The 17414-nt window shown below is 55.4% G+C and overlaps 2 protein-coding genes across 2 annotated transcripts in view; both read right to left on the reverse strand.

Annotated features, from left to right (window-relative positions):
* The window catches only part of RASAL3 (RAS protein activator like 3), a 10504-nt gene extending 4673 nt beyond the window's left edge, over nt 1-5831 (reverse strand). Inside the window, exons 1-10 of the mRNA XM_032412165.1 lie at nt 5761-5831; nt 5293-5630; nt 3417-3547; nt 3189-3267; nt 3021-3082; nt 2561-2631; nt 1833-1959; nt 1647-1745; nt 654-1196; nt 83-282 (exon numbers count right to left, since the gene is read on the reverse strand). Coding sequence (XP_032268056.1) covers nt 83-282; nt 654-1196; nt 1647-1745; nt 1833-1959; nt 2561-2631; nt 3021-3082; nt 3189-3267; nt 3417-3547; nt 5293-5617 — 1637 coding nt within the window. The 5' untranslated portion in view covers nt 5618-5630; nt 5761-5831. The remainder of the gene's footprint in view (nt 1-82; nt 283-653; nt 1197-1646; nt 1746-1832; nt 1960-2560; nt 2632-3020; nt 3083-3188; nt 3268-3416; nt 3548-5292; nt 5631-5760) is intronic.
* A 2325-nt stretch (nt 5832-8156) lies between these two features.
* PGLYRP2 (peptidoglycan recognition protein 2) lies at nt 8157-13877 on the reverse strand. The gene is made up of 5 exons (XM_032412282.1): nt 13687-13877; nt 11431-12558; nt 10208-10418; nt 9331-9628; nt 8157-8333 (listed from the first exon to the last, which is right to left on the reverse strand). Exons 1-5 carry the CDS (start codon nt 13775-13777, stop codon nt 8244-8246), a joined length of 1818 nt encoding a protein of 605 aa, XP_032268173.1. The 5' UTR covers nt 13778-13877; the 3' UTR covers nt 8157-8243.
* Nucleotides 13878-17414: the final 3537 nt, after the last annotated feature.

The following is a 17414-nucleotide window of genomic DNA, read 5'->3' on the forward strand; positions in this document are numbered from 1 at the left end:
TTGCCTCCAGGATTCCAGCACCCCCAAAGGTACTACCCACTACCAGCATCCAGGTTACCTAGGATCTCCCAGATCTCCCCCCGGGAGGGGGTTCCTAGCCCGCCTAGATGGCCTCTGACATCCACCCTCTGGCTCACCCAGCGTCTCTTGGAGGTAATCCTGTGCCACCAGCTTCATGTACTCATCAATGGCCTTGGTGGCCAATGTGTTTTCCCGGAATAGTAGTGCCTCACGGCCTCCACTGCGTGCCAGCTCTGCGGTGCCCAGGTCTGTCACCAGTGCCTGGGGACAGTGGGGTTCACGTTGCGCGGGGGAGCGGACTGAGCTAGGGGGAATACGAGCCCTTGGCCAATCACTCACACCTGGGACACAAGCCCGGACCCTCCTAGCTGCTAGGGTCTTCACTGCTAGGGCTCACAAGGTCGGATCCTCTAGCCCTCCCAGCAGAAATTTGAATCTTTCAGCTTAGAGGCTCAGTTCAGGCCCCGCCCCTCACAGCTGAAGCTCAGGCCCCGCCCCTCGTGGTGCCCCGCCCCTCGTCTGTGCCGCTGGGGTCCTGAGCCACCGGTCCCCCCCAACACCCACACTGCTCCCCGGAGCGCGCGATCAGGCAGCCTCTGGTCACTCGGGTCCGCCCCGTCGCAGCGCCGCACCTGCGCCCGGCCGGTGGCCTGCAGCACTCGCACCATGGCAGCCGCCAGCTCCTCCTTGGCCTGGGCAGACAGCGCGGGCTCCAGCGCCCCGCAGAGGCGCGCGTAGTGGAAGGTGAGGAACTCCGCCAGCTCCTTGTAGCGCTCGGACGGCAGCACGCGCAGGCGCCGCGCCCGGATCCGCGCCCGCAGCGCCGCGCCTGCTGGCGCCCCGAGCAGCGGGAACCAGCGCTCCAGGCCCGCGGCGGGCGCGCGGGGGACGCCCAGCTCTTCCAGGGCCAGTGCCACGCGGCCCAGCGCCGCTCCCCCCAGGCCAGCTCCGCGCAGCCTCAACGACAGGCGACGCGCCGGCGGCAGCGCCTCGAAGTGGAAGCGCTCGGCCCAGAAGAGCGGGCCCGGGCCAGCCCGCGGCGCTGTGCGCGCCAGGAGAGCGCCGTCCAGCCACAGCTCGGCGCGCACGCCTGCGGACCCCGTCGCCGCTCGGGGCAGTCCCTTTGCCTCGTGCACCCACACGCTCAACCACGTCTCTTCCCGCTCCAAGTTGTCCTGCGGACCGGAGTGGGTTGGGGGAGGCGTCGGTGCTCGACGTGGGGCACCGTGCCCCCAGGGAGATCGCTGGGCCCTTGGGGGAAGACAGGGGCCACGGCGGTCTCAAGGTGGTTCTGCGAAAGCCCTCTAGTTTTTCTGGGCTCTCGCAGAGAGATCCGGGCTCCAGGGTACGGAGGAGTAGCCGCGGGACGGGGACTTGGCCATTGCCTGGTAGGCGGGGCTTTGGGTGCAAATAGTTCCCGGATTGAACTTCTGGGACCGGGTTGTTTTACCAGGGGCTGGTAACAGACGGAAGCTGAGGAGGGTCTCGGAGTTTTTGCAAAGGTGTTAGCCGGCAGATGTGTCTAAGAGGCAGGGTTAGGGCGGGGGCGGGGGTTTGGGTTGGGGAAAGGGCGGGGCCCGGGCTGTGGGCGGGGCCTCCACGTCCAACTTTGCCGCTGTACTGACCTGGTTGGGCTGGAAGTGGCGGCGAAGGTCCTCGATCCAGCGGTCTCTCTCAGCGGCGGAGCGACAAGAGAAGCAGCGGCTCCCGCCCGTCCACGTTACCTGTTGGAGATGGGGATCCAAGGATGCGGTTGAGGCCAAGGGTAGAACCAAAGAATCTGGGTGAGGTGGAGAGTTCTCTGCATTTACCTGGAAGCAGTGGGGCTCCTCCAGGAGGCTGGGGTGCAATGGCCAGACCCTTACATCCCGCTCAGCACCCAGGTCCAGCTCGGAGAGCGTGGCCAGCGATTCCCGAGATCCCAGAGCACTGGGGGGTCTGGGGAGCGGGCGGTTGAACAAGTGGTCATTCTTCCCTCCTCCGCACAAACCCACCCCCTAGAGCCTGAAGGGTGGAGGGAGGCCAGGATGAACTTGAACCTAAATTGGACTTGAACCCATCGCTTTCAGGATAAAAACTCAACTCCTTATGGTGGCCAGTGTTACCTTATATAGTACAGTCCTTGTCACCTTTTGACCACATTTCCCTCCACTTAGTCCCTTTCTCTGAACTCCAGTCATCCTGGCCTTGTTTTTGTCGCTTCATCTGGCCTCTTGGCCTTTGTACTCCCTGTTTCGTAGCCTGGAATGCTTTTCCTGTCCCTCTTGGCCTGGCGAACTATCATCCATCCTTCAGATCTCAGCTCAGTGGTCCCTTCGCTGACACTCCCAGCCCAGGGTGTTGACTTAGTTCCTGATTTAGAGTTAGTGTGTTAGACTCTGCCCCCACCCTTCAGCCGAGGGGTGGCTCCAGCATTGCTCTGGGGCAGGACACAGAGGGGGCCATGGGAGGTATTTGGTGAAGGTGGGAATGATAGGCAGGTGGGGGTGGAGGGGGCAATGTTGAATTCCAGCCCCTTCTGCCCCTCAGAGACTCTTACCCATCCCGGCAGGCACTGGCTCCGAGCTCCGACCTGGCCTTTTTCTTCTCTTTCAGCCGCTTGAGCAATCCCTGTGGGAAGGGGGATATCAGCTGGACAGAACCCTGTTCTCCCTCCTCAACTTCTTTCCCCCCAGGTTGTCCTGGGTCATCTGCTGGTTTGGGGAGACCGCAACCTCAGGCTGTTTTAGCAGTAATAATAAAGGCAACCAAAATTTTGGGGGTTTTTTTCCTTTTTTTTTTTTTCTTTTCTAAAGCACCAATCCTATGCTTTCTCTATTGACTTCTCATAAACAGCCCTGGGGGGGGGGGGGGCGGTTCTCTCATTAGCTCCATTTGACTGATAGGGACACTGAGGCCAAAAAAGTGACCTGCCCAAGAGCACCCAGTAAGAGTCCCCTTTCATCTCTGAGGGTCTGGGAGTCTTTGCTCTCCCCTCCACCTCCCACTGGATGGCTCACCCGAACGTTGTGGACCTGGTTGGGGCCAGCAGCCTCTGGGTCAGTCTTTCCGGGGATCCGATCTGTAGGTGGTCAGGGGTGGAAGGTTGGGGGATGGGATCATCTTGAATTCTGCCCCACCTTGATATGCTACCAAATGCCCCAGCCCTCCGCACCTCTGAAACTTACCTGGATCTCTGAGGCTCCCCATGGCTACCTGGAGGCTGCCCTCAGAGCTAGCGCTCCCCACCCGGGGCCGGCGAGGACCCTGTTGTCCATAAGAGTGGGTAGTCATAAAGGGGAGGTAGGCAGGCAGACAGAAGGAGAGGCAGACACTTTCCATTATTCTCCCCCCCCACTCTTCTGTCTCCTTCCCACCATCTTCTTCCCTCCCCTCGCCCCTGTGCCCCTTCTCACCTCCTCCTCACCCCCAAGCAGCACCAGCTTCCCATCGAGCAGGGTGAAGGCCCCAATGTTCCAGATGGGTACGTCAGGTGTGGGGGCCTCAGGGATCTGTGGGGCAGGGGTCTCTGGCTCTGGCTCAGGTTCTGGGCAGAGGAGTAGGTGCTGGGGACCTGGGAGTCCTTTCCTCTCCCTCAGTGGACCGTCTCCATTCAGAGAGGCTCATCAGGCATTCCTTCCCAGGTGTCTCCGCTCCCCCCAACCCCAGCCCACCCAGCAGCCACGTCAGGCTGTTGTTGGACAAGTTTCCACCCCTCTTGTCCTTGTCCCCACAGGCCCTGTACTGTGTTTACTAATCCACCTTCTCTCATTTAATCCTCCAAAAGCTATTCAAGGGCTATTATCACCCCCATTTTGCCAAGGAGGAAACTGAAAACCAGAGAGGTTGAGGGACTTGCCCAGGGTCATACAGCTTGTGAGTGGTTGAGCCAGGTTCAGACACAAGCATTCTTCTCTTAACCAAGACAGTAGATAGGCAGGTCCAAGAGGTTAAACAAGACAGCATCCTTGGTTCCTTACATAAATAACTAATCTAAGGTGGAAAGCATTCAAAATTTGAGAAAGGAATAGAAAAAAGATCAGGGTAGGGAGAGGTGGTGGTGCAGTGGGACAGGGAAAGCCTCCAGAGATGGTAGGTTTGCACTGGGTCTTGAACAGCAGGTTGGATTTTGACAGAGATGGAGGGGACAAGGGCAGTAACAGCTTGGGCAAAGGTTCAGAGATGGCAAGGCCCAGGAAAAGCAAGAAGGGCCCAGAGGGCTCAGAGGCTAGAGGGAGAAGATCCAGGATGAGACTGGTACAGAATCTTGGGTGCCAGTTAGAGAACTGGAGGTTTTATCCTGGGGGTAATGGGGAACCATGGGAGGTGTTTGAGCAGGGGAGGAGCAGTCCTGCTTCTTGGAGAACTTTCTCTCTGGATCCTATGGAGTGAGCAATACCTGATACCCTGAAGGGAGTTAAAGGGATGCCTCTGCAAAATGGGAATATGAACAGTGAGAAATGAGGTTCTCAGAATAGATAGGTTGAATCAACCCTCCCAGATCACCTGTCTGTCCTATTGTTTTCCCATTAGGGGAATAAATACTCCACTTGTTAATAGATCACTTAAATCATGCTGGGCCCTGGGCTAGTGCTGCATTCCCGAACTACAGTCTTCATGGCATCCCTTACTCTTCTAGATCCCTCTGTGGAACAGCCCCATCTGTCGTTTTTGGTTTACTTGTTTACTGTCTGTCATACCCACTACACTGTGAGCTACATGGGGTAGGCAATTCCATCTGTTTTGTTTACTGCTTTGTCCTTAGTGCCTAAATCAAGGCCTGGCATGTCGTAAATGCTCAATAGACCTCTGTTTGAATGAATGAATGAATGAATGAATATGAGTGAATGAAATAATATATGCTTCAAGGTAGGCATTATGATCCCCATTTAACTGATGGAGAAGCTGAGGTTCAAAGAAGTGAAGAAACTGAACATATGGAGGCCAGAGGGCTGAGGTGGATATCCAGGCAGGAGAGAATGAGCCTGGGCTATTGGATATGAGGAGAGACCCACTGGGGCCAAGAGCCATTTGGCATCTGGACAGTACCACCCTCAGTCTCTTCCCTCTCCCTTCCCCAGGATGGACCCCCAGCCCATAGGCCCTGGCCACTCCCCCTACCCCCCAGTCCCTGTGTGAGGGGGAAGAGGGAAGAGGGCAGCTGGGCCCCAGCCACTTCCTGTTGGGCTTTTGCACTCCCCACAACTTCCTGTGTCTGTAGGGCTGATGCTCCGGAGGCAGACAAAACCCAAGCATCCGGCCTCCCAGCCTGGAGGGGGGGGAACCATGTACCTGGGGCCTCCGGCTCTGGTCCTGGCTCCAGCGGCGGGCTCTTATGCCTTCCCCAGAGGGTCTTGGATAGCCGCAGGCGACTTGTGCGTGACTCCTTGGGGGGCACAGAGAGGACACGACGGAACAGCGAGCGAGAGGCTGGCTGGCTGCTGACCCCTGGCTCCTGGTGGCTTAGCGCCCTTCCCCAGCCTGCAAGTCGGCCCCAGCGGGACCCTCCGGCTACTTTCTCCCCATCGCCCCCTGTGTGCCAACGGTAGGAGGTTAGCAGGGACGAGGCTGCTGCAGGCTGGGTTTGGGAGGCCTTGCACGGTGATGGTGGGTCCATGGCGGGGGTTCTCCTGAGGGACAAGAGGGTGACAGTTCTGCCCAGTGTGTTCCCACATGCTGTCCTCATCTTGGCCCCCTCCCCACTCACAGCTCCGCCCCCAGGTAACCCCCTCAGTGGCCACCATGCCCTCCCTCCCTTACCTTGATTTCCCGACTGGCCCCAAAATCAGCAGGCGTCTGCACCCTGCCTGGCTTCCTCCTGCTGAACGCAACTCCACGTGACCCTGTCTGTCCCACCCCACCCCACAGCCAGGCTGGGAGGGCACAGTGGGGGCAGGATGCGGGAGGCAGAGGAGGTGACAGAGCAGGACCCAGAATCTCTCATTGACCGGGAAGCCGCAATGTCGCTCTCTGAGCTTCAGATGCCATCTCTGCAGAATGGGTACAGACTGACCAAGTGCTGGTGAGAATACAGGGCACCTGGAGCTCTCCTCCACTGCTGGTCAGAGTGTAGAGCAATTCACCTAAGTTGGAAAACTGACATGATCTCCTAACTTTGCCCATACACCTCACCTCTGGCCCAGCGATTACAGTGCTAGGTATACACCCAATAGACATGCCCACTAGCGCTCTTTGTAATAGCACCAAACTGAAGGCAACCCACGTGTCCATGTACTGTGGAATGGATCAATTGTGATCTCTTCCTCAGTGGAATACCATGCAGCAACGAAATGAGCAAACCACTGGATGATTGAACGTGGATGAATCACAAACAGCGAAGAGTCAATACCATGTGGTCCCTTTTATATAAAGTCGCAAAGGAGGCAAAACTGTGTGGAACAAATCAGGATGTTAGGTTCCTTTGGAAGGAGGTAGCGGAGCATGAAGGAAGCTTCTCGGAATTGATCTTTTTTTTTTTTTTTTTTTTCCCTAATGGTGGTGAAAGTCACAGAACAAATTTAACATGTCCCGTTTCTTGAACTGGGTGGGTGCTGATTACAAGGGTGTGTTCTGTTGTGAAAATTTATTGAGCTATACAGTTCAGTGCACTTTCCTGTGTCTTCCTCTATCTCTGTTGTACCTCAGTAAGTGTTTACTTGTAAAAAGAGGTGGGCAAATGCTGTTCTAAGAAGTGAATGAGTCAGCATGAGATTCACTCGAATCCTGGCCCAGAAGTGGGTTCCAGAGCCAGCTGGTCCTTCTCTCGCTGTGTGACCTCAGGCAAGTCACTTCCTCTCTCTGAGCCTCGGTTTCCTTATTTGTACAACAAGATGATAATATTAGCTCCAGAAGGTTCATAATGGGAGCCTTTGTTTACTCAATAAATGTTTCCCGAGTGCCTACTATGTACTGGGTGCTGGAGAAGCCACAGGGGACTAAACAAACTTGGCTCTTGCCCTCCTGGAGCTCAGAGTCCAGTGAGGGAAACAGATCCTGAACATCAATGCAGGACATTTCTAGCTGGTGAGGAAGACTTGGAAGAAAATAGACTGCAGTAGAGGCTAAGCACAAGTGGAAAAATCCAGGAGGGCCTCCCTGAAGAGGTGACATTTGTGGCCCAAAGCATAAGGAGAGGACCATGGGATGAGCATGCCAGATCGAAGGAACAGTTTGTGCAAAGGCAAGGGTGACCAGAATTCACAGGATAGGGTGGGTAGGACCATTTTCATGGGCATGTGGCCTGGGCAGTCATCCAGGACCCCCATGCTTAGAAGGGCACTGCACTGCATTTGATTTAATGCTTTGCTGTTGCTGTCTCGAAGTTCCTGCTTTTTGAACAAGGGGCCCTGCATTTTCATTTTGCCCTGTGCCTTACAAATTCTATAACCTGTCCCAAGGAGTAGGATCTTCCGTGAGGGCCAAAGACCCTTTTCCTGGAGCTGGACATGTTCACACAGATGCACACACCTTAGATATGCCCACCTCTTTCATACTGCACTCAATCCATTCACAGCACACACATACAGAGTTTCCCCATGTTCCGATGTATCCCTGAGCCTTTCCCGCTTCACTGAATACTGATCCACTCCCACTTCCCTGCATTTTTGCTGGAGGTCTTTCTCTGACGATGGAGTCCACTTTCCCCATACAATAAGCAACCCAAAAGTGCCACAGAATTAATACCTTCCCTGAGATCAGCCCTTAACCAATGACGATGAGGGTTGGAGGATCAATACCCCAGCTCCCTTGGATCAATATGACTCTGAGGTGTGTGTCTTACACAGTCCCCTAGAGGTCCCCAGTGGGATTGAACTCCATGTCCCCACAGTGCCAACTTACTTGATAAAGTACCCTTTCTCGGCTGCCTTCTCTTCCCTACCTCTCTCCCTCATTCCCCAACTGATATGATCTGGGAGCACCTTCACCTCCCAAACAAACTACTTGCACTGAAATTCTTGTCTCCGGTCTGCTTCTGGGCAAACACAAATTAAGACAACTTGTGCAGGGCACCTGGGTGGCTCAGTAGGTTAAGTGTCCGGCTTTGGCTCAGGTCACGATCCCAGGGTCCTGGGATCGAGTCCCTCATCAGGCTCAGTGGGGAGTCTGCTTCTCTCTCTTCCTCTGCCCCTCCCCCCTACTTGTTCTCTCTCTCTCAAATAAATAAATAAAATCTTAAAAATGAAAAAGACAACGTGTGCAAACACAGATGATGCATAGATACAGGCTCTCTTTCCACTGTCTCTTTATTGGAGGCCTGTGGCTGGCACGATCATTGGAGGTGGCTCCCTTTTGGATCTCCTGGAGGCCCTCCTGGCTGTTCTTGGTTTCCCATTCTAGAAAAGACAGGGGAGGGGCTCCTGGGTGGCTCAGTCGGTTAAGCGTCTGCCTTCGGCTCAGATCACGATCCCAGGGTCCTGGGATTGAGTCCCACACTGGGGTCCCTGCTCAGTGGGGAGCCTGCTTCTCCCTCTCCCTCTACTGTTCCCCCTGCTTGTGCTCTCTCACTCTCTCTGTCAAATAAATAAATAAAATCTTAAAAAAAAAAAAAAAAAAGGACAGGGGAGTGTGAGGCTTGGGGAGTGGGGGTCTGCCCCCGTCATGGAAAGGGAAGAGGACGGGGGCCCAAAGTGAGGGGTACAATGCTGACTGTGTGCAGGTAACATGAGATTGTGCAGGTGTGAATATAGAGATGTTTTGGTAATTGGGGTCAGGGGCTGGGTGGGGATCATCAGGCCAAGTTTGTGCTGGCTGGACATAGATTGCTCCACCATAAGAGCTGTCATCAGGGGTCAGGGAGGCTGGGGCTGAGCAAGCATCCTCAGGGCTGAGATTGGGCAGAGGACTGCAGCACAGGGGTAGGGGCTAGACAGAGGTTGCACAGGCAAAGGGGTTTTCTGTAGAGGGTCACAGGCTGAGTTAGTGTTGTGTGGACAGAGGGCCCTTTGGGTAGGAGACAGAAGTGAGGCCAAGTTTGGCTAGTCTGGGTGAGGCTGTGTAGGCAGAAGGGCTGCTGTAGGGTCGGGGTCCATGCTTTGGTTGGGAGCGCAGAGGTGTCGGGGCTGGGTAAAGGACAAGCTGGCCGGGTCAGGGCTGAGCCGAGGCTGTAGGGGCGGAGGACAGTGGGTAGGGGCTGTTGCAAGTAGAACGAGTGAAGTCTGGGCCTAGGCTGCCTGAATAGATGGACTGCAAGGGGGACCAGGAGCCTGGCTGACGTTGTGTGGGCCTAGGGGTTACAGTAAGGGGTCAGGGGCCTGTCGAGGTTGGGCAGGTAGACAGGGGTCAGGGCTGCGCTCTGAACGTGTGCGGAAAGATGCGGGGTCTTGTACTCACAGCAGCGAAGTGCGGCCAGGTGCGCAGCAGGTTGAAGAGCGCGTCCCCGGGGCAGTCAGTGCGCACCAGCTGGCGGTGGCCCAGCAGCGCATAGTCGGGCCGCAGGAAGCCAGCGCGCACTGCGCAGCCAGGGAGCACGTCCTGCACGGTGTGAAGCGCAGACTTCGCAGGCAGCTCCGCAGTGTAGTTGCCCACGAAGGCCACGCCGAAGCCGCGAGAGTTGTGGCCGAGCGTGTGCGCGCCCACCCAGTGCCATCCGCGGCCCTCGTACACATAGCCGTCTGAGCCGATCACGAAACTGTAAACGGGAGGGGGAAGCAGGCACCACGCGGCGTGAGGGAGGTCCCGCCTTTCATCTGGGCCTCTACCCCAGTTCTGCACCTGAGCCAAGGCCCACCTCCGACCCACGTCCCGCCTGGTCTCTCTGACTCTGCCCCGCCCATCCTCTTCCCACTCCCCAAGTGCCACCGCAGAAACTATCCAGTTTTTCCGGATCTGTCCGTCAGCATTGGCCACTCCCCTTTCTACCCAGCCCCCTCCGCACTGTCTCAGGTACAGCTCCTGCCCAGTTCAGAGACCTTTTCTGTCTTAGGTCATATTCCATCGATGCTCTGTCCCAGACCCAGCTCTTAACACAGGTCCTGCTCCTTTCTCAGGTCCTTCCTCCTTTCCTAGTTCCTACCCCAAACTCAAGAATCCCACTGCTAAAGCCGGGACCCAAGTCAAGGCCACGCCCCCTCGCCACTTTGGCTCCACCCACCTCCAAGCTCCTCCTCCGTCTCTCCCCGTTGGCTCCGGTCCAAGCCCCGCCCCGGGTCCGGCCACGCCCACCCAGACTACACTCTAAAAGGTTCGCGAGCCTGCGGGTTCAGTTTACCTGTAGCCAATGTCGTCCCAACCCCGAGTATCTTGGTGGAAGCGCTGCATAGAGCGCATGGCGGCGGCGCAGCGCGCGAAATCCGTGCAGGGTGCCGCGGGCACGTATGTGTGATGCACATACAAGAACCCGAGTGGCAGCTGCAGCGGCCTGGGGCTACCCCGATAGGGCGCGGCGCCCCAGCGGCAACGTGGGTGGATGGCCGGGCACCCTGTGGAGAAGGGAGTCCAGGGCTGGGGTCAGCCAGCGTTTCTCTCCCTGCCGCCTGCTCCCCCATTAGAGCGCACATATGGACCATCCCTCCAGACTCCCTCCAGATTTGAGGACATTTCCATCTCGCACTACACTGGCCCCCATGGGGATCTAACTTAACTAAATTTAACAGCATCTCAGTCCTATTGGCATATCTGCTATGCTTCCCATCACCTTGAGGATGAACCCCAAACATTTTAGCTCTTAATTTAAGGCTCTTTACAATCCAGGACCCAACACTCTCCAGCTGGCTCTGCTCTGAGTTCTAGGGAGGGACAGCCATAGTGAGAAAAGAGGAATGAATCTCAGCCCCCATTTATCATACTCTAATTGTGTGCTTACTTGCTTTCCCTGTTTCATCTTTCTTAAACCACTCAGCACCTCCAAGAAGAAGCAATGATTTTCCCAGGCTTCACTGAAGAAGGTGAGGTTCAGAGAAGTGAAGCAACTTCCCTAAAGGTGCACAGGAGTAACTGCCTGAACTTCCATTTGAACCTCTGTGCCTTTGCATGTGCTGAGCCCACCTCCTGGAATGCCCTCTACCTTCCCCCACTCCTTTTTTTTGGGGGGATGAACTTTTATTCATCCTTTTTTTTTTTTAAGATTTTATTTATTTATTTGACAGAGAGAGAGATAGTGAGAGCAGGAACACAAGCAGGGGGAGTGGGAGAGGGAGAAGCAGGCTTCCCACCAAGCAGGGAGCCCGACGTGGGACTCGATCCCAGGACCCTGGGATCATGACCTGAGCAGAAGGCAGACGCTTAATGACTGAGCCACCCAGGCGCCCCGAACTTTTATTCATCCTTTAAGACCCAAATCTAGCCTTTCCTTACCTGTGCAGCTGCCCTGGCTCCCCAGCCTGAGCCCCTACTTCCCCCTCTGGAATCCTCCAGTCTTGGATCCCCCTGACCACATGAGGCTAAGAGTGTATCTGTGAAGGGGGAGATCACAGGGGGTGGGGGCCTTCTCACCCAGGAAGGCCTCAGTGAATTCCTTGGTGGCATTGGTGGCTACCTCGAACAGCCGTTCTTGGCTCATGCCCCGCAGCTGAGGGTGTGCTGGCTCCAGCCTCTGTAGCAGGATGAGGGCCCCCCATACCTGCTGTGTCAAGGTGGGGGCTGAAGTCAGAGCCGCTGCGTTCTGCCGTCGGAAGTTGCTGCGAAGTCCTGAATCTCCAGCCACCCCGGTTCCATAGTATTGGCTCAGGAGGGCGCTGAGAAGTGGCCGAGGCTCAGGGGTTCGGCTTAGATAATCTCCAAGGAGGGCCCCATCCAGGGCCCCATTGAGGAAGGCCATGGTGACTGGCGATGCCACAGAATCTAAGAGTGTGAAGGTCCGGGGGGCAGAGAGCTGGTCCCAGCAGCCCTCAGTTCCCAGGCCTGAATGGCTCCAGGTTTGAGGGCTCTGGAGGAAGGCCAGACCCAGGTCTCTGGCCAGGGTGACCACCAGAAGGCTGTCCACAGTGGTCGGGGACCTGGCTTTGGCACCTGGAGAGGAGGCTTGGACATCTGGAGAGGTGACTGGGACATCTGGGGAGCCAGGTCTAACACCTGGAGAGGTGGGTTTGACATCCAGATCTGTGGCTCTAATATTTGGAGGCATGGCTCCAACATCTGCAGAGGGGCCATCTGGGGGGACATCCCTGAGTCTTGGGGCTGTGGCTCTTACATCCGGAACCACGGCTCCAGTGTCTGGAAAGGTGGCTCCAGCATCCAGAGGGGTGGCCGTGCTGTCCGAGGGCAGGTTGACCACCCTGTTCCCTTGTAGCCCTGCCTCCAGCCCCACCAGAAGAGGCTCCACAGCCACGGTGGAGCCGTCGGGTGCCAGCACCACTCCGTATTCCAGCCTGCCCCGGATACCATGTTGGGCCACGTCCTTGGTCAGGCCTCGAAGCTCTGGGCTCAGTTGCTGGGGATCCAGCTTGGTGGCCTTGAGATTCTGCCCCTCCAGCAGGAAGTGATGGAGGAGATCATGGCGGCCAGAGTCCTGGGCGAACTGCAGCCACGCAGAAGCAGTGTGGCCGGCCATCATGGCTGGTACCTTCTGCTCGAGCTCCGCCAGGGCCTGGATGACAGAGTCCATGAGCAGGGGCAGGGTGGCTGCAGGAGGAGGAACAACATTAGCCCAGTGGCCCAGCACCCTCTGTTCCTCCCCCTGCTGCTTCCACATTTTCTCAGTGCCCCTAGCTCTTCATCGGACAACGCTGTGACCCCCACCACTGTCCTTGTATAGATGAGGAGACTGAGGCACAGATAACAGGTTAAGGAGCTTAGATGATCAGTGAGCACTGGGGAGCCATGGCAGGTTCATGAGCAGGAGAGAGACATGGCCTGGCTGGTATTCTACGATTGCTCCTTTGGCTACCATGTGGAGAACAGATTTGGGGGAGGCTAGAGTAGGGAAAGAGAGACAGTGTGGGGGTAAGCGATGAAGGTGGCCGAAGCCAGGGTGGTGGCAGTGGGATGGACAAAAATCAGAAGAGTTCCCAGGTGTTTTGAGGGGAAAATGGACAGTTTTTCTTGATGGATTGGAGTTTGGGGGATTTTAGAGGGATAGATGTCCCTAAGGATGGCCAGGGAGGAGAGAGTGGGCCTGTGCCCAGTGAGGGAAATGTCAGTGGCTGAACCTGGAACTCAGAAGTGCTGGGCTCAGAGCTGGGTGGGATGTTGAATGATAGCTAACATTTATTAAACATTTACTATGTGCCAGGCACCATTCTAGGTGACTTACATAACTTAACCCATTTAATCTTCACAATGACCCTAATGAGAACAGAGAGGTTGAATCATCTGCCTAGGGTCACACTCTAGAAAGTGGAAGAGGCAGGATTTGAACCCAAGAAGTATTAATCCTTACGCTGTCTAGAATCCAGGTTCGTCTCCAGATGGTCCACACTATGATTCCTCTATAGCTTTGTTCCTCTCTTGGCCTAAAATGCCCTTTCCTGTTTCTGCATCAAGTCAAATTTTTTTTTTTTTCTTTCTTCCTATCCTAAATCTATGTCCCCTCCTCCAGGAAACTTTCCTGATTTTTGCTTTTCTGGCCCCAAGTCCTTTCCCCAGCTATTGTCCTGACCCTATGGGGAGCATCTGGAGACTAGAGGTTCCTTGAGACTGGGGCCTCCTAGGGTCTCCAGCCTCACCCTGTACAGGGCTAGACACAGAGGGGGCAGCAGCACATTCTTACAGAACTGGGTCCTGGCCCCGGGTCTCTGCCTCCTGACCCACCTGTCCCTGGCTCCAGCCGCAGCAGCAATCCGAGCAGGATCCAGAGGACAGCCTGGGCCACCATTGTGGGGTTCCAGCTTCTGAGGGACATATCCAGTTGACCTCAGTGGAGACTTTGGCAGAACTGGAAGGGGATAGGCATGGAGAACTGAGCGGTGCCTTTGGCTACTGTCAAAGTCCAGCGGTGAATGACACGGCTGCACCTTGCGGAGCTGTGGGCGGGAGCTGGCGGAAGCACGGGGACAGAGTGCCCTGGGTCAAGGTCATCTGGATCTCAGGGGCTCCCCCATCCTATCCTGTCCCTCCCAGGCTGAGGTCAAGGGTCAGCAAACCAGGCCCATCCCAGGAGGGGCCTGGAGGTCAAGTAGTTTAGACTTCAACAAACTCTGCCCATTCCCAAGAGAGGTAGACTGAGGCCAGTCCAGCAAGCCTTATCCCCTTCCTGTAGTTGTTCTGCAGCTGGCCAGGAGAGAGGACTCTCAGGTGCCCGCCAAACTGGTAAGACCGGCTGTGCTGGGGGAGGGGAGAGAAGGAGAGGCCTGGGGTTGGTGCTGCCTCCTGCCTTCTTTTCTGTCAGCACCTCAGGTTCAGGCAGAGGATGGGTGCAGGGGCTGGGGAGTGTTTGCTGAGGCCTGCTCCGAGCCCCTGGGATCAGGAGCTGTCACCTCTGACCCAGTTCCAGGTCCTGGTCCCAAGCAACCAGAGGTAGCTGAGAGCAGGGATTGGCCTGGAGCCTTCAGGACCCTGGCTTTGTCCCAGGAGCTGGCTTCTGGGCTCACCTGGGTTGACAGCGAGGGGTCCTCCTCTTTTCCGGTGCAGTGCAGGTGGCTGAGTCCTGCAGAAATGAACCTGCCTCCCCTTTATTCCGGAGTTAGGTGGGATGGGCTCCAAGTTGTTGGGGCTGTGGTGTGAATTGCTTCACTGTGGGCCTCCCACCCCGAAACCAGCTTGGGGAGTTTCCAGGAGACCCACCAGGCTGGGGACTCAGCATGGGGCGGGCCCTGGGCGGGCTCGGGAATGCCCAGGCTGAGCCAGGTCTGGGAATCCCCAGGGGGGGGCTTTCGCAGATATAGAGTATCCTCTCTTTGGGGACCCAGCCTCACACAGTGGGGGCTCAGGGAGTAAGGTGCTCGGGGAGGGAGGGAATGGAGGCCAATCCCCAGGGGATTCCAAGGAAATCTCCTCTGAGTCCCAGTTTCCAAGGATTTGGGGATGGGGTGGGGGGAAGGGAGGCGGGTTCTGCCTGTACTGTGTGTCCATCTGGTGTGAGGACCGAGTGAGGAGAGGGAGGCATTCGCCTAGGGTGCAAAATTTAAGGTGGTCCTGAAAATCTGTCATCGAGTCATATTTTAATGTGATATTTTAAAAGACCAAAGTGAATGCAAAAAAATCCATGATAAACAAAATATCGACTTTTTAGAGAAAGACAGGATCAGGAACAGCCCTGTGCTGAAGCACACTGGAACCAGAGGTGAAAGTCAAAATCAGGAATTGTGATCCTGTCTTTGTGCCTGGCTTGCTTTCCCCTAGTGCCCCCAGAATGTGGAGGGGTGGCTGAGGAGATCCGCACCTAGTATCCACCTGGTCTGGGAATGACCTTGCCTTGGCATTATGGACCCTGGTTGTGTCCCTCTGCGACTCCCACTGATTGCAGCCCCGGGGGACCCTTCCGGCTTTATGTCATCATCCATTTATGCTCTTGTTACTCAGCAGGAAGGTGAGCTCAGGGAGGTTAAGTAGCTTGCTCAAGGTCACATAGCTGGGACCTGGGGAGTGCTCCAAGGGCAAAACATGTTTCCACTATCCCGTGGCTGGGCCAGGGTCAGAGTAATTCACACGGGGAAGCGTTTGCAGAATTCACACCCAAGAATTCCTGGGCCAGCCATCCGGACAGCCTTGATTCCCTTTCAAAGCTAGGAATTGGTGGCAGAGGCTAAGTAGAGTTCAAGCTAGGGGCATGTCATGGCCGGCTAGCATTTCCCTTAGAGTCTGTCTGGGATTTGTGTCCTGGGTTAGGACACTTCTTCCAGGAAGCCTCCTTGATTACCCCTGGTTCCCCCCTTTTTCCATCCTGGCTCTCTAGCCTGGGGTGCCTCCCTTTGACTCAGACCCATCCATACAGGGCTAGGAGTTTCTCTGTCTGGTTCTATCTCCCCCAAACTAGGAGATGCCAAGTCCTCTTAGGGTGCCCAGAAGTTATCTGGCGCAAGCCAGGGACCAGGTGGATGGCAGGGAGGGATTGCTGAGTGCACAAAAGGCCTGATTGAGGATGTGGGGTCAGTTGGGGATTGGGCTCTGAAACACGTGTGCGTGCGTGCGCAAGCACACACACACACACACACACACACATGCATACACATGCACCCACACAGCAAAGCGCCTGGTCTGGGCTGGGCCTGGGAGTTAGCAGAAAGGCTGGGATTCCCATTATGAATCACCACTCTCCACCCCTGCTTCCCTTACACCTCATGAGGACCACCTGCCAGGGTAGGTCAAGGCCCCTCCTGGCTACAGATAGACCACCAGTCTCAAGGAAATAGTCATTGTCCGGGGCCTGGGGACAGCTCTAATGAAGGTAGCACTGACACAGACAGACAGAGCCCTGGGCACTGAGATCTGAAGTGAAGGTGGGATCATGGCCGGAGGCCAGAGGAAGAGGAACCTGGGGCAAAACTGGGCTTGGGGCCCATGTCAGAGTTAATAATGTTCACTTTGGTGGCAGAAGAATAGTCATGAAGACCCTGATAATAAGTATTATTAATAATAAAAACTGCAGTGTGCGGGGCTTTAAGCTAAGATTTTATATGTCTGCGTTTTTTTATTCAGCTCTGGGTTTTGTTAAGGGATGTAGAGCAGGAGTCCGCAAACGACAATCTATGGGCTGGCCGTCTGTTTTGTAGACGATGTATTTTTTTGCTTTTGGGGTTTTTTCAAGGTGAAATTCACCTAATATAGAATGAACCATTTAAAAGTGTTTAATTCTATAGTATTTAGGACATTCATAATGTTGTGCAATCATCAGCTCTGTCTAGTTCCAGAACATTTCCATCACCCTGAAATAAAACCCTGTGTACCCACTAGCAGTCACTGCCACTACCCCCAGCTTCTGGGAGCCACTGACCTGCTTTCTGTCTCTATGAGTTTGCCTGTTCTGGACGTTTCACATACATGGGAGCAGACACGATGTGAGATTTGGTGTCTGGCTGTTTTATTTTCACTCAGGCTAACATTTTTGAGGTTCATCTGTGTTGTGGTGTGGACTCGGTGCTTCTTATCATGAATCATTCTTTTTTTTATGGCTGAATAATATTCCATTGTATGGATGTGTCACAATTTGTTTATGTAAGTAAACAAATAAACAAATTACGGGAACACATCCTCCCCCATTCATTTACATATTGTCTATGACTGTCCTCAGGCTGTAATGGCAGAGTTGAATATTAGCAGCAGAGACCATCTGGCCTGCAAAACTGAAATATTTGCTACACGGCCTCCCCCTCCCCCAGCTTTATTGAGATATAATTGACATGTAACATTGTGTAAAGCTGGGGCGCCTGGGTGGCTCAGTCGTTAAGCGTCTGCCTTCGGCTCAGGTCATGGTCCCAGGGTCCTGGGATCGAGCCCCGCATCGGGCTCCCTGCTCCATGGGAAGCCTGCTTCTCCCTCTCCCACTCCCCGTGCTTGTGTTCTCTCTCTCGCTGTGTCTCTCTCTGTCAAATAAATAAATA

The sequence above is a fragment of the Phoca vitulina genome, unplaced genomic scaffold (genome assembly GCF_004348235.1).
Source record: "Phoca vitulina isolate PV1807 unplaced genomic scaffold, GSC_HSeal_1.0 scaffold13, whole genome shotgun sequence".
NCBI lineage: Eukaryota > Metazoa > Chordata > Mammalia > Carnivora > Phocidae > Phoca > Phoca vitulina.

Bases quoted from the DNA above. Each gene is read 5' to 3' on its own strand.
- PGLYRP2 (XM_032412282.1), bottom strand. From the start codon at position 13,777: ATGTCCCTCAGAAGCTGGAACCCCACAATGGTGGCCCAGGCTGTCCTC. The intron at 10,419-11,430 runs GTGAGAAGGCCC...CCTTCTCCACAG, and splicing joins ATTCACTGAGGCCTTCCTGG to GGTGCCCGGCCATCCACCCA. The intron at 8,334-9,330 runs GTGAGTACAAGA...TGTCTTTTCTAG, and splicing joins CCTGGCCGCACTTCGCTGCT to AATGGGAAACCAAGAACAGC.